Source organism: Boleophthalmus pectinirostris, unplaced genomic scaffold, assembly GCF_026225935.1.
Source record: "Boleophthalmus pectinirostris isolate CB_2022bp ecotype Guang Dong unplaced genomic scaffold, ASM2622593v1 HiC_scaffold_22, whole genome shotgun sequence".
Classification (NCBI taxonomy): domain Eukaryota; kingdom Metazoa; phylum Chordata; class Actinopteri; order Gobiiformes; family Gobiidae; genus Boleophthalmus; species Boleophthalmus pectinirostris.
In genome coordinates, this window is record NW_026571190.1 from 5,382,869 (window position 1) to 5,406,711 (window position 23,843).

Consider the following 23,843-nt stretch of genomic DNA (forward strand, 5'->3'; position numbering starts at 1 on the left):
TGTATCCTCTGTTTTGACAACCCCAATCTGGTCACCCAAATTAATAATAAATTCTTTGTTGAGCTCTATCTAATTTTTAAAAAAATGACGCGCTAAGGTTTCAACTGACAGATAACATTTTTAACTGTTTCTGTTGAGTAAAAGTATGAAAGTAAAGTCAAGCTAATGACTAGCATGACTGACACAAATTGGGTCCTGATTCGAATCGGGGAATGACATAATGTAAGAGATTAAATAAAGAACTACAATAAACAAGCAGGGAGCTACAGTTTTTTTGTTTTTTTGGTTTTTTTTTCTGTGCAATTTCTGACCCATTTTAAATAATTTATATTCCACTATGTTTTCACAATGGGTCTGCTTTTCCTAGCATGTAGCGGGTTAGCTTGTTTTTAGCTTATCCATCCTGGGCTTCTGTAGAAACATGGCCGCACACTGTTGTAAACACGCTAACATTTTCTTTTCTTTTTGTTTTTCAGAGCTCCTGGGAGCAGCAAAGCGGGTGAACGTCAACATCCAGGATGCAGATGGGTGAGAGATCTTCTTTAGTACATTCACAACGCACACATTTGACACACATTTTGTCTTGTTTTGTTCGTTTATTTCCGTCATGTTAGCCCTAGCCTGATTCTCACCTTCGCTAACATGTTCACGACCGAGTGTAGGTGATAATTTTCAGTGCTGCTTTTTATAGTTTTGAGTAATGATCTGGTGATGATTTTCCATTTCCAAACCTAATTAAATGGTGTAAAAAAGTTGGAAAGAAGTGTTTCCTAGTCACAAACAGACCTGGAGTTGTGTTTTGTTTCATTCACACATGTTTAACACACAAACCCTGCATATTTAGAGTTCTACCTCTCAAACTCAAAACACTCTGTTCCACCTTGTGATGTCATGTGGTAATACAGGAAGTGCTCCATGTTTTTAATCTCCACATACCTTCATTAGAATCATTTGGAAGATTTAGCTCTGGACTTTCCCATTTATAAAGGTAAAAGGTAGTTGTTAACTTGTTAAGACAGATGTCTTCAACGAAGCGTCGCAGAGGTACGGCAGGGGCGTCGCAAATTAAAACAAATATATATATTTCTTCATTTTTAAAGGATGAGGAGGAACCAGTGTTCAGTGGGTTCTGTCTGTTTGCTCCTTCATCGCGTCTGTCTCTCTCTCTCTCTTCATTCCCTCATCTCTCTCTCCCTGTCAAACTGCAAACATGTCTGCATGGATTTTATCGTTTCTTCTTGGGTACATGTGAAGAGTTCTGTTACAAAACTACGCCACTTAAGCTCTGCACGTACTACAGTGCTTTGGGATGAAGTGAGGCAACTTCATTTCCCGAGCGTATTAACCAGACTCCACCGCCTCCTCTCTAGCCTCAGAGTGACCGGGAGAAGAGGGGGAGAACAGGAGAGGAGGGTGGAGTCGTGTCTTTCCTCTCACTCCTCAGATCAGAATGACCAGAAAAGTTCCTTGTCCCAAATCAAACTCTTGCCCCTGCGCTGTGGCTCCTCTCTCGTTTGGTCAGATCATTAAAAAAGTCACACTTTGAGCCCATTTTCCGTGATGTTTTTGCTCCATTGCTCTGTCCTTCTTAGAGTCACCGTGAGCACAGTGCAGCTTAAACTTCAGGCCTGAGTGGCTTTGGTCAGTATATTTGGTCAGGCTTATTTCTGTCATGAAAAGAGTTGAGGCTTAAACTGGAGATGGAGTTAGTTTCAGCTCAGGATTTTAGGATAATCCTAGACTTGTTAAGCGACTTTGATGGAATACCCCCCTAGTATTGAACGTATAATAACAGAGTAGCTGTTTATACACGACACTAGGCCCAATTCAATATAAAACACAATTGTATGACATATATATGGTATCAGTTTGGGGGTCTCTGGCCTGAAAAACCTTGAAGACCCCTGTGTTAAAAGCTTCAAGAAAATGCATATGATACAGCAGCATATTAATAATGTATAACCAAATTTAGTATCACTATATATACATATTTTGATATTTTTGCACACCCCCATTTATTTCATCACAAGGTGGAACAGAGCATCTGTAGCCAGCTTTATAATAGTGTTACTCCAATAACCCACAACTCCAGGTATGTTTTTGATGAGGTAGCAACATTATAAAATGGCTTAAAAGCTCAAAAAAAAAAAAAAAAAAAAAAAAAAAAAATCAAATGTCAGTATCAAGTATCAATACTGGCCGATGCCAATACTGGATCTTATACTTTGCCCATCATGCCTATATTTAAGCGTGCTCCTGTAAGATCACAGACCACAGAAGATAGATTTGCTCCCAAGATTTTTGCACTTATGATGAAACGTGATACATTTGCAGAATATTCTCCACACCAAAAAAGAATGAATATTACATTGAGAAAATCAGAAATTCATTTGAAGATGTGAGCGCCAGGCTACTCATGAATTTTAGCATGAGGAGTGTGTGATCCAAACCTGACAGAGACAGACTAAAATGTTCCTATTTTTAATGACACATTAAACTGTATGTTTATTACAGAATTAGTAGGTGCGGGTATTAGAGCGATCTTTTGACTAAATAACCAAAACAGTACCGTATTTTTTGGACTATAAGTTGCACATTTTTCATGGTTTGGGTGTTTCCTGAGACTTATACGCTGGTGCGACTTACATATTAAAATTTTCAGACTGACAGCCGTGAGAGGCTCTAGGCTCCTGTGTCAGTATCTGTTACTCCTGTACCACTCTCACTTCGCACTCTACTGCACATGCCTCCTGTAGAAAAAAACGTTGTCCTGCTGCAAATAGTGAAATATGCCGCAGAAAACGGTAATCGAGCAGCAGAAAGAAATTTTGGAGTGAGCGAGAACACAGCTTCATGGCAACCGGGCGTATGCGCCATGCAAGTTTCCTGCAAGTATGAGTACCCGCTCAGACTTGTCCGGTGACCACGAGTTAAAAGACTGGCACAGAACTCCATGCTTCAACCTGGTTCAGTCCTGGTTCAGTCCTGGTTTAGTCCTAGTTTAGTCCTGGTTTAGTCCTAGGATCAGTCCTCGGTTTAGACCTAGTTTAGTCCTGGTTCAGTCCTAGTTTAGACCTGGTTTAGTCCTGGTTCAGTTCTGGTTTAGTTCTGGTTCAGTTTTGGTTTAGTCCTGGTTCAGTCCCGGTTTAGTCCTCAGTTCAGTCCTCAGTTTAGACCTTGTTTAGTCCTGGTTTAGACTTAGTTTAGTCCTGGTTTAGTTCTGGTTCAGTCCATATACGGCGCAAAAGTTCAGCATCTTTACAGTTATTTTGGTGACAGTATCTTAAAAGTAATGTAATAGTAATGTAATGTCTGACACATCTTTTAAATGCAGTAATATTTTAATGTAACTAATTACTTTGAAATGACAGTAACAAGTCATAACAGTTTTGAAGTAACTTGCCCAACAGTGCATTTGTATACATATATGTTTTTGTGTATATTTATGAAATGCATACGATAAGTAAGCATTCCAAAGGGGAAAAAAATGTGTCAACCATTTTAAACTTCATCCTACTCCTTTTGAGCACCAGGTCCCAAATATGCACATGGACATATCCTCGTTTCTGTTTTGTTTAGTTTTTTGCTTTCTTTTCTTTTCTTATCTTGGGTGGAGGAGCTATGGATTGTCTATATTTAGCAGCAGAAGTGGTTAAACTTTCAGCACCACCCCATATCTGATTTTTTTTTCTTTTTGTTTACATTTTAAATAGCTGACGAGTGGTAGTTTTGACTTGTATCCACCGGGGATCTATTAGACGCAAACACAATGGTCGATTATGTGTACGTGCGTGTATGTGCGGTGTGTGAGTGTGTGTGGGGCTTGGGGGGAGAGAGAGAGAGAGAGAGATTGCTTATTAATGGAAGTAGGTCACCCCCCCTCCCCTCCCGTCCCCTCTATCTCTGGTTGGTGTAGAATCGGGGGGCGGGGCAGTTGTACGCTCAGGATTATGACAGAGGAGTTTTCCCTGCTTTTGCACACTCTGTTTACAAATGTGCGGGTAATTTTTATAAAGACAAAAGGGAATAGAGTCGACATTCTTGTTTTTGTTGAGGATTTTTATTTTTTATTTGAGGTAAATATTATGAGCACAGGGAAAAAAAAGAAAAAAAAAGAAAAGCGGTCCACAGATACGCAGACAAGCATAGCTGCAGTTTGATCTCTGCTTTCATGAGTAAATATTTGTGTGCTATTGAGCAAGACTCTCCATGTGTGAGTGAACGGTGTGATTGGGAGGGTTTGGAGGGACTAAACTTAGTAGTAGTAGTAGTAGTGGTAGTAGTAGTAGTAGTAGTAGTAGTAGTATACACTAGTACTAGTATACAGTGGTGGTAGTAGTGGTAGTAATAGCAGTAGTAGTAGTAGTAGTAGTAGTAGTAGTAGTAACACTAGTAGTAGTATACAGAGGTGGTAGTAGTAGTAGGAAACAGTAGTGGTAGTAATAGTAGTATACAGTAGTAGTAGTAGTAGTAGTAGTAGTAGTAGTAGTAGTGGTAGTAATAGCAGTATACAGTAGTAGTAGTAGTAGTAGTATACAGCAGTAGCAGTAGTAGTATACAGTAGTGGTAGTTGTAGTATACAGTAGTAGTAGTAGTAGTAGTAGTAGTAATATACAGTTGTTGTAGTAGTAGTAGTATAAAGTAGCTGTAGTAGTAGTATACAGTTGTAGTAGTAGTAGTAGTAGTAGTATACAGTTATAGTAGTAGTAGTAGTAGTAGTACTATACAGTTGTTGTAGTAGTACTAGTATACAGTAGTGGTAGTAGTAGTAGTATACAGTTGTGGTAGTACTAGTAGTAGTATATAGTTGTTGTAGTAGTAGTACACAGTAGTGGTAGTAGTAGTAGTATAAAGTAGTAATAGTAGTATACAGTAGTAGTAGTAGTAGTAGTAGTAGTAGTAATAGTAGTAGTATACAGCTGTTGTAGTAGTAGTATACAGTAGCTGTAGTAGTAGTATACAGTTGTAGTAATAGTATACAGTTGTAGTAGTAGTAGTATACAGTTGTTGTAGTAGTACTAGTATACAGTAGTGGTAGTAGTAGTAGTATACAGTTGTAGTAGTACTAGTAGTAGTATACAGTTGTAGTAGTAGTAGTAATAGTATTAGTAGTAACAGTAACAGTAGCAGTAGCAGTACTAGTAGTAGTAGTAGTAGTAGTAGTAGTAATAGTAGTAGTAGTATACAGAATTCTAGTACTATATATAGTACGATGGGCAAGAGTGAGTGAGGAGTGGTTAAATAATGCATTAACATTGAAAACCAAGGTTGAGCATTTGTGCCAACCATTTCGTGCATTATTAAAGAAGACATAGCACGCTCATGTCTGCTATAAACTTATAATCTACAACGTCATCACAACAAACCGCCCGCACCCACACCGGAAAACTGCACAACACACCAAGACACACAGATTTTCACTAACAACCTCACTGATTCAGAAAATAAAACTGGTGAACGAAGTAAGTACAGAGAAGCAGGCAAGAGCGATTAAAGGTCGTTTAAAGGTGCACGAATCACTTCAAATACAACCTGGAGAGGGAAAATGAGAAGGGAAGCAACTATAACATGGAAAAGAGCTCTGGAAAGTTGATTTTGCAGAATAGGTCTGATTTAAGATACTGTATTTACTATTTTTAGATCATAAAATGCAATACAGGCCCTTTAAATATGCATTTCGATTGTCACAAACATAATCTTTTTCAAAATGTTCAGTCTGTCAATAATAATAATAATGTGAACTGTTTGTGTCCACAGCCTGTCTCCGCTGCACTACGCTGCACTGAGTGGGAACAAGGAGCTCATCTCTCTGCTACTGGAGGCTCAGGCCGCGGTGGACATCAAGGACAACAAAGGTACCCTGCAAAAAGCTTGGCCAAAACTTTAAGATATAAACACTTAAACTTATTAGGAAATGACTTTAAAGTAGTGAAATGATCTGTCCGTCTGTTTACTTGGCAAGTTATCTTAAAATAAACTATCTCTACACTGCAAACAACAATATCTGGCTAAATTAAAATGACTTAAATTAAGAACATTTTAATTTATTTGAGTAGATTTAACTTGACAAGTCAAAGTATCTGCCAGTGGAATAAGTGTGTATTTCTTCATTCAAGCAACATTCGATTTTGTTTCATAATTACAAAAAGTAGTAGATACAGTAGTAGTAGTAGTAGTAGTAGTAGTAGTAGTAGTAGTAGTAGTAGTAGTAGTAGTAGTAGTAGTAGTATACAGTTGTAGTAGATACAGTAGTAGTAGTAGTAATAGACAGGGGTAGTAGTATACAGTAGTAGTAGTATACAGTTGTAGTACTAGTATACAGTGGTAGTAGTAGTAGTATACAGCGGTAGTAGTATACAGCGGTGGTAGTATACAGTAGTAGTAGTATACACTAGTAGTAGTAGTAGTAGTAGTAGTACTACAGTAGTAGTAGTAGTAGTAGTAGTATACAGTAGTAGTAGTAGTAGTAGTAGTAGTAGTAGTAGTAGTAGTAGTAGTAGTAGTAGTAGTAGTAGTACAGTAGTAGTAGTAGTAGTAGTAGTAGTAGTAGTATACAGTAGTAGTAGTAGTAGTAGTAGTAGTAGTAGTAGTAGTAGTAGTAGTAGTAGTAGTAGTAGTAGTAGTAGTAGTAGTAGTAGTAGTAGTAGTAGTAGTAGTAGTAGTAGTAGTAGTAGTAGTAGTAGTATACAGTAGTAGTAGTAGTAGTAGTAGTAGTAGTAGTAGTAGTAGTAGTAGTAGTAGTAGTAGTAGTCAGTAGTAGTAGTAGTAGTAGTAGTAGTAGTAGTAGTAGTAGTAGTAGTAGTAGTAGTAGTAGTAGTAGTAGTAGTAGTAGTAGTAGTAGTAGTAGTAGTACAGTAGTAGTAGTAGTAGTAGTAGTAGTACTAGTAGTAGTAGTAGTAGTAGTAGTAGTAGTAGTAGTAGTAGTAGTAGTAGTAGTAGTAGTAGTAGTAGTAGTAGTAGTAGTAGTAGTAGTAGTAGTAGTAGTAGTAGTAGTAGTAGTAGTAGTCTACAGTAGTAGTAGTAGTAGTAGTCTACAGTAGTAGTAGTAGTAGTAGTAGTAGTAGTAGTAGTAGTAGTAGTAGTAGTAGTAGTAGTATACAGTAGTAGTAGTAGTAGTAGTAGTAGTAGTCAGTAGTAGTAGTAGTAGTAGTAGTAGTACTAGTATACAGTAGTAGTAGTAGTAGTAGTAGTAGTAGTAGTAGTAGTAGTAGTAGTAGTAGTAGTAGTAGTAGTCAGTAGTAGTAGTATAGTAGTAGTAGTAGTAGTAGTAGTAGTAGTAGTAGTAGTAGTAGTAGTAGTAGTCAGTAGTAGTAGTAGTAGTAGTAGTAGTAGTAGTAGTAGTAGTAGTAGTAGTAGTAGTAGTAGTAGTAGTAGTAGTAGTAGTAGTAGTAGTAGTAGTAGTAGTATAGTAGTACTAGTAGTAGTAGTAGTAGTAGTAGTAGTAGTAGTAGTAGTAGTAGTAGTAGTAGTATACAGTAGTAGTGGTAGTGGTAGTACTAGTATACAGTAGTAGTAGTAGTAGTAGTAGTAGTAGTAGTAGTAGTAGTAGTAGTAGTAGTAGTAGTACAGTAGTAGTGGTAGTGTAGTAGTACTAGTATACAGTAGTAGTAGTAGTAGTAGTAGTAGTAGTAGTAGTAGTAGTAGTAGTAGTAGTAGTAGTAGTAGTAGTAGTAGTAGTCTACAGTAGTAGTAGTAGTAGTCAGTAGTAGTAGTAGTAGTAGTAGTAGTAGTAGTAGTAGTAGTAGTAGTAGTAGTAGTCAGTAGTAGTAGTAGTAGTAGTAGTAGTAGTAGTAGTAGTTAGTAGTAGTAGTAGTAGTAGTCAGTAGTAGTAGTAGTAGTAGTAGTAGTAGTAGTAGTAGTAGTAGTAGTAGTAGTAGTAGTAGTAGTAGTAGCAGTAGTAGTAGTAGTAGTAGTAGTAGTAGTAGTAGTAGTAGTAGTAGTAGTAGTAGTAGTAGTAGTAGTAGTAGTAGTAGTAGTAGTAGTAGTAGTAGTAGTAGTAGTAGTACTACAGTAGTAGTAGTAGTAGTAGTAGTAGTAGTAGTAGTAGTAGTAGTAGTAGTAGTAGTCTACAGTAGTAGTAGTAGTAGTAGTACAGTAGTAGTAGTAGTAGTAGTAGTAGTCAGTAGTAGTGGTAGTGGTAGTACTAGTAGTAGTAGTAGTAGTAGTAGTAGTAGTAGTAGTAGTAGTCAGTAGTAGTAGGTAGTAGTAGTAGTAGTACTAGTAGTAGTAGTAGTACATGTAGTAGTAGTAGTAGTAGTAGTAGTAGTAGTAGTAGTAGTAGTAGTAGTAGTAGTAGTAGTAGTAGTAGTAGTAGTAGTAGTAGTAGTAGTAGTAGTAGTAGTAGTAGTAGTAGTAGTAGTAGTAGTAGTACAGTAGTAGTAGTAGTAGTAGTAGTAGTAGTAGTAGTAGTAGTACAGTAGTAGTGGTAGTAGTAGTAGTAGTAGTAGTAGTAGTACAGTAGTAGTAGTAGTAGTAGTAGTAGTAGTAGTCTAGTATACAGTAGTAGTAGTAGTAGTAGTAGCTAGTAGTAGTAGTAGTAGTAGTAGTGGTAGTAGTAGTAGTGGTAGTAGTAGAAGTAGTACAGTAGTAGAAGTAGTACAGTAGTAGTAGTAGTGGTAGTAGTAGTAGTAGTAGTGGTAGTAGTAGTAGTAGTAGTAGTAGTACAAGTAGTAGTAGTAGTAGTAGTAGTAGTAGTAGTAGTAGTAGTAGTAGTAGTACAGTAGTAGTAGTAGTAGTAGTAGTAGTAGTAGTAGTAGTAGTAGTAGTAGTAGTCTACAGTAGTAGTAGTAGTAGTAGTAGTAGTAGTAGTAGTAGTAGTAGTAGTAGTATACAGTAGTAGTGGTACTGGTTGTACTAGTATACAGTAGTAGTAGTAGTAGTAGTAGTAGTAGTAGTAGTAGTAGTCTACACTATATATACAGATAATTTGACTTGTCAAGTAAAATTGCCTCAAATCATGATCAAACTTTGTTATTTCATGTCATGTGAACTTGGCTGGATTTGAGTTTTTGCAGTGTACACTAGAATGAAGCATCTCACAACTAATAAGTAGAAAATAAATGTGAAAACAAGATGAGTAACCTGATGTAAGTTTTAAAATCTTGGTCAGATCAGAGACATTTTCAGTGTAAACTCCACACAACAACATGTAAAGTCCATGAGAGGTGCACACGTGCCAACAGGAAGCACACTGCTGTTTGGTGTGATGTAAGACGCCCCAGAGCCCAGGGCGAGTGGGGAGTGTGGAGTGTGGAGGGAGGACTGTGATTGGCCGACTCATCTGTAGCGTTAGTGATGTGCACAGATCTAATAGAGTGTGAGCGGAATAGGAAGTGACATGGTGAATCGCAGTGAAGGAAACATGCTAATGCTAGTGCTGTGCTAACAGTGACCAAATGATTGATTGATTTGATGATTGATTGATTTAGTTTGGCCACAGGTATATTCTGACTTTATTCATATTTAACATACACAGACTGAAAAGGTGTCAGCTGAATCTCGAGCTTATTATGCCTATCCTTTATTCCTTTGTCATAGCATCATCTTGACACCAGTTCTTTTTCATAAATAAATCAAGAAGAAACAAACAAATCAGTGACAGTACAACAAAGTACTACAGCACAAACTAAGTATCATAATTCATGTATCTGCCCAGAATTAGGCTGTCCACACAACCAATGCACCTGAAAAAAATTTGCGGTCATGACGTCATCTTTTTCCAAAAGCTGTGGTTTGTTTGTCCACACAACAATTCTCAGATTTCTCCACTTTGGAACCCGTTCTCAAAAAACACAGTTTTCACTCACCCAAAACACCGGCTCTGTGTGGACGAAAGACCAAAACAAATACAAACTTCACAGTTTCGACCAGTAAACATTGTCGTTTGGACAGGTACTTAAACATTTACTGTAAAATACCAAATAATAGCCGGGGCGTTTGTTTTAATCACTTTCAGGCTAGACTTTTATTTGAGACCATTTGCTCATTTATATATAATAGTGATTATTCTGGATCATTTATTTCAAATTTTATTTATGTGTGATTTCCAGTTTAAATGATGGTCTATAGTTACTCCAAAAAAACTTGTGACTTTTTCTAGTGGTGTATTGTTGAGCATAATTTGTACATGATTTTAACCCTCTCAGGCTGAAATAAATTTTTAGTATCAGGAAAAATCTGATATTTGGGGAAAATTATAATATGGGGTAGTAATATACAATTCTGACTTTTTTATCCTTTGTAAACAAAAAAAGCATTTTGCACTTCTGGCAGGCCGTTTGCGTGTAGCCATTCTTGCACAGTCTGCATTGCCCACGTTTATCAGCATGGATGGGAAAAAAGGCTCCTGAGTAAAAAAAGCTCATATAATATGGATGTGGAGTAAGTAGGTACTTGGAATTTAGCTGTTGCAAATCTGCAACACCTGCATGGAGAGGGTTAAGTTTAAGTTTTAAGTTTTATTTATTTAAAAGGGACAATGCATATTCATGAACATACACTTGTAAATATGCCAGAATTAGCCCGAAGGTACTGTTCATCTGTAGTCCCTGGCAGGTCAGAGAGATAGAGACATAAAACATAAGAACATAAGAACATAAAGCGCGTCACAATAGACAAACACACAAGCATGACATACAACACTGACATTTACATAGGAGCAGAACATTAGTGGTTACAGATCTGGTTTCTCTTAAGCCATCGTTTCAGATTAGTTTTAAATGAACTGAATGTGGTGGAGTCTCTTATAGCAGCTGGGATGTTGTTCCAGATTTGTGTTTCCTTGACTGATCACATCTACTGACTGAAAGTTGTGCATCTATAGGGTTTTGCACAGTCGCCTCTGGTAGAAGCTCTTGTTACCCGATCACTAGTACTGACTTGGGCTTAATGAACTCACCCAGAGCTGGTAGAGCAAGTCCATTTAAGACTTTGTATACTAAGCACTTAAATTTTTTGAAAATTTCCAAAACTTAAGATATTATACTTCTGTAGTATGAGACAATGTTGAAAAGATAAAGATTTCCTGTCAAATATCTTTAACACTTTTTTAAAAAGTGATTCTATTATTTGTAAGGTTGTCATGCTTGTCAGTGACCAGTTAGTAATGCAGTATTCAATGTGAGAGAAAATCCTGCTGTGGAGAAACATAAAATTATGCCTAAAATTATGAATATTAAAATTAAGAATTTTTTATATGTTTTTTACATGTTTTTTAAAAGTTAAAGTGGAGTCCAAGGTAACACTAAGATACTTAAATTCTACTACAAACTGGAGTCCCTCACCCCTCAGCAGCACATTTAAACAAGACTTTGATGGACGTTTCGAAAATAGCATGCAAACAGTTTTTTTAGTATTCAGTAAGAAACTTGACTTGGTCAGACAGGTGACTGCTGATGTTAACTTCTCTGAGGCTTCTATGACTTTGTACTTTTTGTTTTGCAAATATCATAAGTTCATTTTTTTTCTTTGTTTAGCGACAATGTATTAATCTCAAACCAGACAAATGCAGACAAATAGAGATCAGCTGATATGGGTTTTTCTTTGGCCCATGCTGATGCAGATGTTTTAATAGCTGAGACGATTTTTAAGGCCAATTTTCTTATTCTGATCAGATATATAGCCCTCATATGGTACAACTTAAAAAAAAAAAATCAACTATTCTATTGTTTTTTTTCTTAAAGGTGCACTGTTGTAACCCTTTGATTCAGGGATATATCACTGCTCTGCCTGGAATGTTCCACAGTGTGACATTAAATAGCTCTACTTTACATTTAGTCAAATACATGTGGTTTTATAGCTCAAAAATACCTAGAAAAACAGACATTCTGACTATGAGCGGGGTCACCTCTCCACAGATCTGACCTTCCACTTGGTCTGATTCGTCTCTGTGGAGATAGAAAGGTTTAATGCCATACTGTGAAACATTGTAGACAAAGCTACACAAAGAAGTGCATGTGACAATATGCATAATTTTGACTTAATTTTGGGGGATTATAATGATTGTAAATATAAATGATAGTTTTTCACTAATCAGGAGGCAATTTGGAAAGAAAAGTTTGAAAATATGTTAAAAATCACAGGAAGTAGTTCTAAATACTCACTATTAACACTTAAGAAACAAATATTTTTCTGATACTTAAACACAATTTCAATAAAATAAGGTGTTTCTTATATTTGTATTTGTTAGATTTCATTTCACAGAGGAGTTTTGCTAAGTAACACTATCATTCCCTAGTGTGATGTCACGATTTTCAACCTAAAATTGGCCAAATTGGGAAAGTAAATTGAGAAAATGAATGTGTTTTTGCAAAAATCTTCAATACAAATGATCTTGACTGTGTTTTACTGAGACGAGTAGCCTAAACTTTAATGAAAAACACACTCAGATGAAACATAAATGAACTTTTTTTTTTAACCGTGCAATTGAACAAAGCACTACTTTGTTTTCCAACACAATCACTTTCAGAGTACAAAAATAAAAACAGCTTTGTAGTTTAAGTAGCAATTAAACTCACAAAATTAACTGTCTCATTAAAGGCACATTAAACCTTTCAAAACATTTCACAAAAGCATCAAGAAATAGTCAAGGTAGAGGAAGTACGGTAGTTACAGTTACACAGTAGTCAAAGTACAAGTTGCCTTTTTTAGATTAGTCATAATGTGAGTTGTAGTTCCTTTCCACTACTGGTTATAGACGTAAGCAAAGAGAAACTATAGTTGTGCTTTATAGAGTTGTCAGATGTATCAAAATACCAAAGTCGTAAACAAGATACGAATTTGAGCAGGTATTGATACTAAAAAAAATTAAAAAAAAGTCACATTTGCAGGTCAGAAATTAACCTTTTCTGAATAGCTTTAGAATGATTTTGAGTTGTATTAGAAATCACATTCTACTGTCTAAAAAAATAGTGTTTTTAAAAATGATCATTGTGGCATCGGAATCGGTATTGTGTATCGTAGTTTCGTGTCGTAGTATCGAAATTGAGTTTGTTGAAATTGAGTTGGTCACATGTTTGATTCCCGTGACAAGTGGAGAGTTTCTGTGTGGAGAGTTTCTGTGAGAGTTTCTGTGTGGAGAGTTTCTGTGTGGAGTCCTTTTATCCATTTAGTCGATTAATCAGTCGATGAGATTTTTAAATGGTTGACAAATTATTAGGGCTGGGTATCATTCAGAAGTTGCCGATACGATACATACTGTACCTCGATAGATAGGCCACAATGCGATACCGTAAATTCCGGACTATAAGCCGCTACTTTTTTGTCACACTTTGAACCCTGCGGCGAATAAAACGATGAGGCGAATATATGGACGGATTCTTAGTTTGAAACATTGTCCATTCATATATACGGTCTATGGTTTGACAACACAGCGGATACATGCGCAGCCTGAGTGCAGAAAATACCACTGTCTGTGCAGTTACACATGAATCTCGGGTTCACATGAAGTTGCTACACAAGCTAGTGATATTATCAGCGCACTCAAATAGTTTATCAGTGTGTGATAAAATAAGTTACGATGCTAAATGAACATTAGTGACGGGGATACGGGGGGGATACACATATATGTGTAAATGACGAGAAGAAACGTCTCAAACTTCAGTAGCTGGACATCCACTCATACCTGATTGATAGACAGTGTTGGGGAGTAGCAGATTACATGTACCGGAGTTACGTAATCAGAGTACAAATTATGAGTAACTGTATTCAATTACAGTTACTGTTTCAATGAGTGGTAATTGGATTACAGTTACTTTGTTGAAATAAATGGATTACATGGTGGTATGTTCCTGTTTTCACATTTTGGACTAAACTAGGACTTAAACCAGACCTAATACCAGAACTAAAACCAGGACTAAACCAGGACTAAACCAGGGCTAAACTAGAACTAAAACCAGGTCTAAATCAGGTCTAAAACCAGGACTAAACTAGGACTAAACTAATACAATATGACACCTAACAGTAGCGTGGACATAATTGAAGGCAGCAGTGATCTCATAAAAAAATAATTTCTCTATCAATAATATTTTTAATATGGTCAAGTAAAGACTGAACAAACAAGAATTTTCAGGATGTGGTTGGTACATTTATGTAGTTTTAAAAAGCATGACAACATCAAGTAATCCAAACTATTCAGATTACGTTACTCATTTTAAGTAACTTAATGGATTCCGTTACAAATTACATTTGGGATATAATCTGTAGGGGAATATATTTTAAAAGTAACCTTTCCAACACTGTTGATAGAACTAGCCCCTCCCCTGAGAAAGTCTGAAATCTGAAATCCTCCAAGACACTGACATGATACAGACAGAACAGAGACTCTTTCTGCAGGAGACATGCGCAGTAGAGCACAGGGAGAAGGGGGTGATGATGCGCTGAGGAAGATGTTGTTTGATTGTGTTTTGAACAGTTATTTTGTGCTTCATACACACACCCTCCTCATGGAAAACACATGAAGAAATGCAGATGATACAGATTTTAAGTTAAAGGTGATTGGTGTGTCTGTGGAAGAAGGAAACAGAGCTGCTGCACGTGAGCTCGGCATCAGTGAGTCAATGGTGAGATTGTAGCGATGGCAGCATGACGAGCTTTCAGCGGCGATAAAAGCAGACACCTGAACATAATAACGTTCTTGAAGACATGGACAACTGTGGTTTATATTCAGGTGCGGTCTATATATGTACAATTTTTACGGTACATGTCTCGATGCAGTGCACTTTCAATTCGATATGATTCAGTATGATATATTTTAAATTGATTTGAAATGGTTCAATAAAAAATAAAGGCTAAATCATGGCTGCGATACTAAAAGTCTTTGTTAAACCACTTCTTGTGCAAAGTTCATATGAAACACAAACATTTTAATCATCAAAACTGTGAAAATGTTCCTTCCTCTAAGCAAGAAACAAAACTGTAGCTCTGTAACAAAGTCATTTAGTAAAATATACCAAAAAACACTCTTAGCAATATATCAATACAGCAGCACATATGATATATTGATATTTCAATATTTTTGCACACCCTTACAAATTATATTATTGGAATTTTAAGAATTTTTATGCACAACAGCAGAAAAAAACTTCCCATCCAGGTCCTATATTACACAAAACTGACTCATATGAGCTTTAAGACATGTTATAATGTTGTTACCTCCTCAAAAACATACCTGGAGTTTGGTTTTGTTTCTTTCCCACAGTCCTGCATTATTAATCTGTTTGCATCTCCAAAGCTTAAAAAGCTCAACTTGTGATGTCACATAGTGGTAGTTTTAAAGTTAACAGCTCCCTTTTATTTTTAGTTCAGTGGAGATTGGTAGCTCCAAATCCAAATGATTCCAGTGAAGGTGAATGGAGTTTGAAAAGACAAAGTGCAATAGTTTATTAGCACGTGATATCACGAGGTGCTAGGGATGAGCATGTGTGAATGAAACAAAACAAACTCCAGGTACGCTTCTGATGAGGAAACAACATTCTAACAGATCAGAAAAGTGCAGTATGGACCCTTAAGTATCTTGCTGTTGTGACTCATGAGAATTAGTTTATCAGTTCAGATTTCAATCTTCTCTTAAACGTAAATACTTCTGCTCTTGTTTACAATGTGCACTCTGATACTGGTATTGAATATTAGTGCTGATACTGAAAAAAACTGCTGGATCGTATATAGATTTCATGTATGGTGGGGCCTGGAATTGGATATAATAAGAATATTTAGGCTGATTTTCTCCCAGAACGTCTCATAATATTTAAACTTTTATCCATACAAAGCTGTTCAGCAGTCATTTGAAGGGTAAATAACAGTTACATAACACAATTGGAGCTCAAACACAGCTGTAAAAAGTTGACTGTGTTTTAAGGAAATAAATGCCATTTTCTATCCCCATACTGGTATTGGTCAATATTGGCTTCATTGGCATTCTCTTAAAGTCAAAGTATCCCTAGTAAATACTCCAAATAGAACCATTACACAGCAAAAACTGCAGGGTTATAATTTCAAGGTAAAATATATCAAAGTTGTTTTGAACACAAAAAGTGTTATTTGAAAGTTAATTGGGGGTTTGAGTAGTTTTTTTTCTTTCTTTCTTTTTTATCGCATTTTCCGGGCTATTAGACGCGCTCTTAGGCCTCTAACCCCATCAAAAAACGACTGCGCGTGCCACAATCCAGAGCGCCCTATACACGAATCCACTCGGGTGTCCCAGCACGACTTTAGTAAACTACAAAGCCGCACCACCCACAGACAGAGACAGTGCAGCGACACCCACAGACACACTCATCACTCCACGCCGCCGAGGAACAGAACGGAGGAACGAACCGAAAAAGCGAGTGCAATGTGCCACTTCTAGACACGACTGAACAACTGAGTCACTGCGAACATGCCAACAATCCGTTGGTCCCAGACAGCACCCTCCCTACACGCCACAACTGAACAAAGCCCAGAGTCACCGTGAACGCCACAAACAAACAAAACCACTCACCCATTCAACTGTTGGGTTTTGTTTAAAGTCCGGTGCGGTTTATATGTGAAAAAAGTTTAAAAATAGACCATTCAATGACAGTGCGTTTTATAATCCAGAGTGCCTAATAGCTCAGAAAATACTGCATTTGAGTTGATATGGTTGAAGTAAATTCAACTTCCCCTAGTGTTCATTCAACTTCCCTGAGAGTTAATTTGGCACCTCCCACCCAGCACTTCAAACTCAAGACCAGTTTGAACCAGTTTTGTACATAATATCATCTTAAATTAACTAAAATAAAGTGTAAAAATAAAACAGCTTTGTGTGTTGTTTAGTTAAATCAAGATAACCCCACAAAGTGTTACTCTCCGTTTACTCTCAAAATGTTAATATAACTCTTGATTTCGGGGTTAAACAGGAACTTTGGTCCAGGGTTACTTAATAAACACTTCCAAAAAATGTGAAATTAACTCTCGAACAGATTGGACTCTTATAAACCCTAAGAAAATGTTAAAATTGATTCGTGAAGGTCAATTTTAACACTCCACTTTTTGCTGTACACGTACCTGAATCAACACTTATTCATCTATATAACTAAAAGTGCAACTAGCATTTTAAACTTTCACCGTATTTGTGTTCTGTGAAACCCCCAGCCCAGTAGGTGTTGGCGTCCATGTTAAAAGTGTGATAGGGCTCACTATTTATAGCTATGACATTTGTCTTATTCAAAAGAAATTATAGAAGCAACACGTTAGCAGTCATTTCACACCACAAAACTTTCAGAATGACCAACGCTCTGTTTGACTATGCTGTTTGACACCTTCTTTATCTTATCATCTGTGAAATCTCTCAGTATTTAGTTTTGTTATTTATGTATTTTTGTTCGCAGCGGAAAATGTGATTGAAGGAAAGAGTCTGTGGTGACATTTGGAAAAACCTAGATGAAAAACACACATACGTTTCAACACATACTGTCATCTTTGTGTAATGTAATATCTATATTCATTCTTCTTCCAATCCCGTTCGCCATAAATATATAAATAATGAAGCGTCGTCCCCCTCTGCTGATTCTCAGTAGTGTCTGCGAGTTAAGCTCGGCGCGTCAGAATGTAGCACGCTCCAAAAAATCTAGGGCAGCTTAAAAAAAAATTCAAAGACGGAATGAAAACAAGCCCACGACAGGTACAGCAGTAATACAATACATTTGTTTATTACGTAACGGTAAAAGTAACCTCAATATCGTGGATGTCCAGATATGCTGTAGGTTTAATCATGAGTGTAAGCAATGATATCAGCTCTAAAAATAATAAAGCCACTCTATTTTCTGATCTTTTTTGATGTTATAATGTTGTTTCCTCGTCAAAAACAGACCTGGAGTTGTGTTTTGTTTCATTCACATGTTTAAGACACAAACCCTGCACATTTAGGCCGAGTTCTTTTCTCAAACAGAAAACACTTGTGATGTCATGTGGTAATATAGGGAGAGCTCCGCTGTGTTTTTAAACTCCATACATCTTCACTGCAATCATTTGGATCATTTCAGAGCTGGAATTGCCTACTGAACTAAATTGGTGTTCTCTGGAGGAGGGTGTCCCAGGTCCGTCATCGCGGTTAATCCTGTCCGTGTCTCGTTTCCTGATTTCACTGACCTCCCTGATCCAGTTTGAACTTCTTGTTCTCCGATCCAATGATCCATGCTTTGTCCCAATCCAGAATGTGGTTATTTCTTTAACTGTGATCTGATATGGTGGATTTTAGGTTTTCCTGTTCTGCTTTTTCTTTTTGTGTTCTGGTGAGTCTCTCTGATGTTTCCTTTTAGTGTTCCGTTTTTTGGATGTAAAATGCCCAGCCTGTTTCCCCTATGTGTGACTTATTGCATGATTTGCTAGATGACGTTGCATTTTTGTTCTTGTTATGAAGATGGCTTGCAGCTAGCAGTGGAAACATGTCAGCAAGGTACCATATTTTTTGGACTATAAGTCGCTCCCTACTATAAGTCGCACTTTTTAGGGGAAATTTATTTTATAAAATCAGAGACCAGGAACCACCATTTCATTTTTAAAGGCAAGTTGTAGTAACAACAATAGAACAACAGGCTGTTAATGTCACATATGAGTGCATACATATATTCAGATAACTACAGCATAAACAACAGAACAGAACAAGTTTACCAAACTCTCCAAATCACTAAATTCTTCATCCTGTCACTTCTGAGCAACTCCACGACCTCTGGAGGTAAACAGAGCGCCGCTTCCTCTTCTGTGTCGCTGTCGTCAGACTCAGCATCAGTTCCAGTTAGAATTATTCGGGCCTTTCTGAATCCCGACAGGATGGTTTCGGTGTCACTGAAGTCCAGGCTTTGTCCATCCATCCAGTGACTTCCAGGAACGTTGCATGGTGCATCCTCCTGGTGTCACAAGTTTCTCACTTACTCCAAACTTTCTTTCTGCTGCTTGATTACTGTTTTCGGCTGAATATTTCACTACTTGCAGCAGGACAGAGGCTCTTTCTGCAGGAGACATGCGCAGTAGAGCCAAGTGACAGTGGTACAGGAGGAACAGGAGCAGCAGATACTGACACACAAGACTAGATCTGCTCTCGCTGCTGTTAGTGTGAAAAATGTTTAATATATAAGTCACAGGAAGCATCTAAACCATGAAAAAAAGTACGACTTATAGTTTGAAAAATATGGTAAATATACTTTACTGTACTGTCTATAAAAAAGAACCCAAGTTAAAGTACATAAGAAGACAAAATGAACATCTTACAAAATGTAGACAGTTTAATAATGCAAGATTACTCAAACATGTGTGAATGAAACAAAACACAACTCCAGGGATGTTTTTGAGGAGATAAGAATATTATACCATGTCTTAAAGCTCACAAGTCTATTTTGTGTAATATTGGATCCTTAAGTAAGGTTATTATAATGTTGTGTATTTATTTTAGTAATAATCATAGCCCTCAAATTTGACATTGCGATATTGTTAGTCATAACTCAATCATACTTGGATCTTCACAGTGAAAGAACGTCAGTCCAATCTAACCAAAGTCAATGTTTGCGAGACAGACGTAGAATAGAGGAGGTCTGGTGTGGAGGCACAGATTTCTCTCAGTAAATATGTGAGTGTGCTAGACTCCAGTGGCACAGGGAGCAGGGCAGATGGGCCCCTAATCCCTGCAGGATGTAGGCCCAGGCACCAGGCACCAGCTCAGAAGCAGCCTGCAGCCTGCCTCTCATCACCTCTGCGGAAATCAAGCTTCTCACAATGCAAATCTTAAAGGGCCCATATCTGATCTCTGTTATAATGTTGTCTCCTCATCACAAACAGACCTGGAGTTGTGTTTTGGTTCATATACACATGTTTAACACGCAAACGCTGCAGATTTAGACTGAGCTCTTCTCTCCGACTAAAAACACTCTGTAATGTCATGTAGTAATACAGGAAGCGCTCTACTGTGTTTTTAAATTCCATACACTTTTGCAAGAAGTATTTGAATAATTTAAGCCCTAGAATTGCCAGTTTCTACTGAATTTAAAAACTACCAATTCAGGACATCACAAGACAGAACGGCAGATAGAGTGTTTTGATCTTTTGGAGATGTTATATACAGTATATGTGTGAATAAAACAAAATATACGACGATAACGATAATAACTTTCTTACATAACAAAAAGTCAATTTTGTGTAATATAGGACCTGTAACTTAATAAATAGTTTGTGCAAATCATTAAGTTGTGCTTTGTTGTGTTCCATCAAAACGATTAAAACATAAAATTAATGTTTCTTATTATATCATATGTGGACTTTTTTTTTTCAGAAACTACATCATGTAAAAATATAATTCTTTGTTTTTGCACTCATTAGGGACTCAGGCTGGCACCACCTAGTGCCTCCCCTCAATTTCATTTCTCTCCAGTGACTAGGTCAAGAATCAAAATACACTAGACGGTTCGCAAAAACCCCAGAAGTGCAAGTTCGGGCACCAGCCAATCAGCGAAGAGCCATATATTCAGTGTTGTCAACAATTCCCGAGATCGAGGATTTAAAGCCAGAATAAAGAGAATGTTTGGTGAATTTCATCAGTTGGAAAGACGTTATTGTCCTTCTTTCTACGGGATTTGGGAAAAGCTTAATATACCAGTTAGCCCCGTTAGCAGTGCATTACATACCTGACTACCAAATAGCAGCCATTGGTTAAATGATAAAAAGTACCCACCTACTGTCGAGCGAACGAATTCTAATACTGCGACGTCTGATGGTTTCTACGAAGTGATACCAGCTGATGAATCAGGCTACTCATCAGATCCCAACCAGCCTAAATAACAAAGAGAAATCAATAAAGCATGCCATGCAAGTGTTCAGGTCCTAGGAGGTTAAAGACAGAAGCATTTTTTATCACCACTAATCAAATGTTGATAGATAAACACAATACATGCAAACGCAAAATATATTGCAAAGTCAGTGTAAGCAAACTGTTATATTTGTTATGTAAGTATTGCACCTTCTGGACTGTGAAAACATGTAAGAAATTATCTAACAGTTTTCATAAGAGCAGATATAGATTACAGCCCTACACTACTCTGGCCAGGCTATAGGCACTCATAACCAAGACCTATTCTGCAAGATTGACTTTTCAGAGCTTTTAACTACGTTATTGTGGTCTCCTTCTCCCTCTTAAAGTTGTTTTTAGAGTGATTCAATGTCACTTTTCCCTGTTTTGCAGATGACATTCAAATTTATCTGCCAGTCACGGCAATTGACAGCCAGAGCACGATCAAAGCTCTGCAGGACTGTCTCGGGGATGTACAGAGCTGGCTGAGTGCAAACTTCCCTGAACCTAAATCATTAAAAAAACAAGATTGTGGTGTTTGGGCAAACTAACCCACTGCTTGGGCAGGACAGTGTGATTGTTCTTCTGTCCTCCTATTGTCTCCCTGCAGTGAGGAATCTGGGGGTGATTGTGGACTCCATGTTTAAACTGGACAAGCACATTAGCGCTGTGATAAAGTCCAGCTTCTTTCAGTTGAGGCTCCTCACTAAAGTAAAGCCCGACCTCCCACAGGCAGAGTTCAAAAGAGTGATCCATGCTTTCGTAACATCAAGCCTGGACTATTGCAATTCTTCGTATGTAGGGTTGGACCAGGGCTCCCTGCAGTGCTTACAGCATGTCCAGAACGCTGCAGCTTGTCTCCTCACAAATACTAAGAAACATGAACACATCACACCTGTGCTCTGTGTAACCTGCACTGGCTCCCTGTCTTATATCGGGTGCAATTTAAAATGCTATTAACAGTTATCAAATGTTTGCACTCTACGGGTCCAGTCTATTTGAGGGAGTTACTGCAGCTCCATACTCCGCCCAGAGCCCTGAGATCAGCTGACCAGCTCCTGTTGGTCGTACCCAAAACTAATCTCAGGACGAGAGGTGACAGAGGCTTTTCTGTGACAGCGCCCAGACTGTGGAACAACCTTCCTCTTCCTGTCAGATCCTCTCAGTCTCTAACACAGTTTAAGACTAGACTGAAAACTCACCTCTTTTAGTACGAGCTAGTCAGGTTATCTTGGTTTTTATATTGTAGTTTTCACATGTTATCTGTATATATGTATATGGCAAGGAAAGGCAAGGCAAGTTTATTTGTATAACACAATTCATACACAAAATAATTCAAAGTGCTTTACAGAATAAGAAATACATTAAAATCACAATAAAAACAAATTAAAACATAAATAATCATCATAAAACTCAAGATTAAAATTAAAAAAGAAAGAGACACATTAATTACATCAATTAGAGAGAAGAGTGCGGAATGAAAACCTTTCAGTCATATATGCACAGTTAAACAGAACCGTTTTGAGTATGGATTTAAACAGCGTCAAGGTAGAGGCCTGTCTCATATGTAACAGTTTCTTCTATTTTGTTTTCTTTTATGTGAATCACTTTGGTCAGCTGAAGTTGTTTTAAAAGTGCTATATAAATAAACTTGAATTGAATTGAATTGATTTGTGCACGTTTAAGCAATCTATAATCTCTTTTTTTCAAGACCCCTTTTTGCGATTCAGCCCCCCATGTTCATCACCAGCATACACCCACTGCTCTGTACTTCTTTTTCCAATTGTATTTTCTTAATCTGAGATACGGGTAGGATTCACTACAGAGTGTGATGTGCAGCTATCCATTGGAGCTGCAGGCAATATCATGGCTCTTTGTTATGACGATGTTTGTCATCCATGCATTTTTGAGTAATTTACAGATCTCTCACATTTTGTATGTGGAGCGACATCCAAGTAAAATCCCGATCCCTCACTCAACCTTGGTTACAAAATTAAAAGATCAACACCAAAGTGAAAGGCACCAGCTGTTCACCAAGAAACAACTTCCACTGCAAAGCGACCAAGACGTGATGTTGCTTTATAGCCACAAGAACAAGAAAGTGCGACCTCGGCCTGTTTATCTTCTGTTTGTCTTCTGTACCTCTCGATGTACCGCGCCCGTGATTTTGCTTTGTTAGCACTCCACATACAAAATATTCGCTGCAAACTCGGGATGATTTCTTAGGCAGACAAAGGTTTCCTTTTTGATCCTCCCTGTAGATCAATCCTGCCTTCACCATTCACTATTTTTCAATTCCGCTGGGAAGGGAAACATGGAGATTTGCCGTCAGATCTGATTCCTTTTTGCAGTTATGGAGTTTGCAAACTTCCGAAGCCCGTTTTCCGTTGTTAGGATCCAACAGCCACACAATTACGATGTCTGAATCTCAAAACTAAAATATGACAATATCAGAACCAGAAACAACAGTGATATGGTTCAAAAGACTAGAAAATATTGGCTTTGACAATAGACGCATCCCACTGAGAAAACAAACACGGCGGTTTGATGCTCCCTTTTTCGGAAAATCCTTCCCAGTATGCATTGCATGATGACTGGAAGTCCAAAATTCGTGATGCATGTATACACCATAGCAGTAAAATACCCCCTCTTGAATGAAGCTGTATTCGCCCCATGCTGCTCCTTCTTGGTCACACATCCACATTGGAGATTTGTGCAGATGCCAGCCTCAGTTAAGCCCTTTAGGCCCTGTATTCTGTGGCTCATCGCCGCTCGCATGGCTCACTGGAAGTCTTGGAACACTCCCATTGGAATCATGCCCCCTCCCTCGTGTGGTGTGTGGTGTGTGGTGTGCAGCGGCTTGGCATCTTGGCACTGAATCCCCCATGCTTTTTTTACTCCTTCCTGTTTATTTGTTCTGAATTTCCTGTGGTTGCAGAGAGCAGCGAGATCATGTATGTGAGAGTGGGTTAGAAGGGAGAAACATGTAGGGCAGAATACAACGTTTAAAGGGCCGGTACCTGATTTTTTTTTCTTTGTGTTGCAAAATGTGTCT

General features: G+C 37.6%; 1 protein-coding gene across 1 annotated transcript in view; it reads left to right on the top strand.

Moving 5' to 3' along the window:
• The window catches only part of LOC110153523 (caskin-1-like), a 134,520-nt gene that overhangs the window by 57,494 nt on the left and 53,183 nt on the right, over positions 1-23,843 (top strand). The window contains 2 exon segments of the mRNA XM_055158549.1: positions 477-528; positions 5,758-5,855. Coding sequence (XP_055014524.1) covers positions 477-528; positions 5,758-5,855 — 150 coding nt within the window.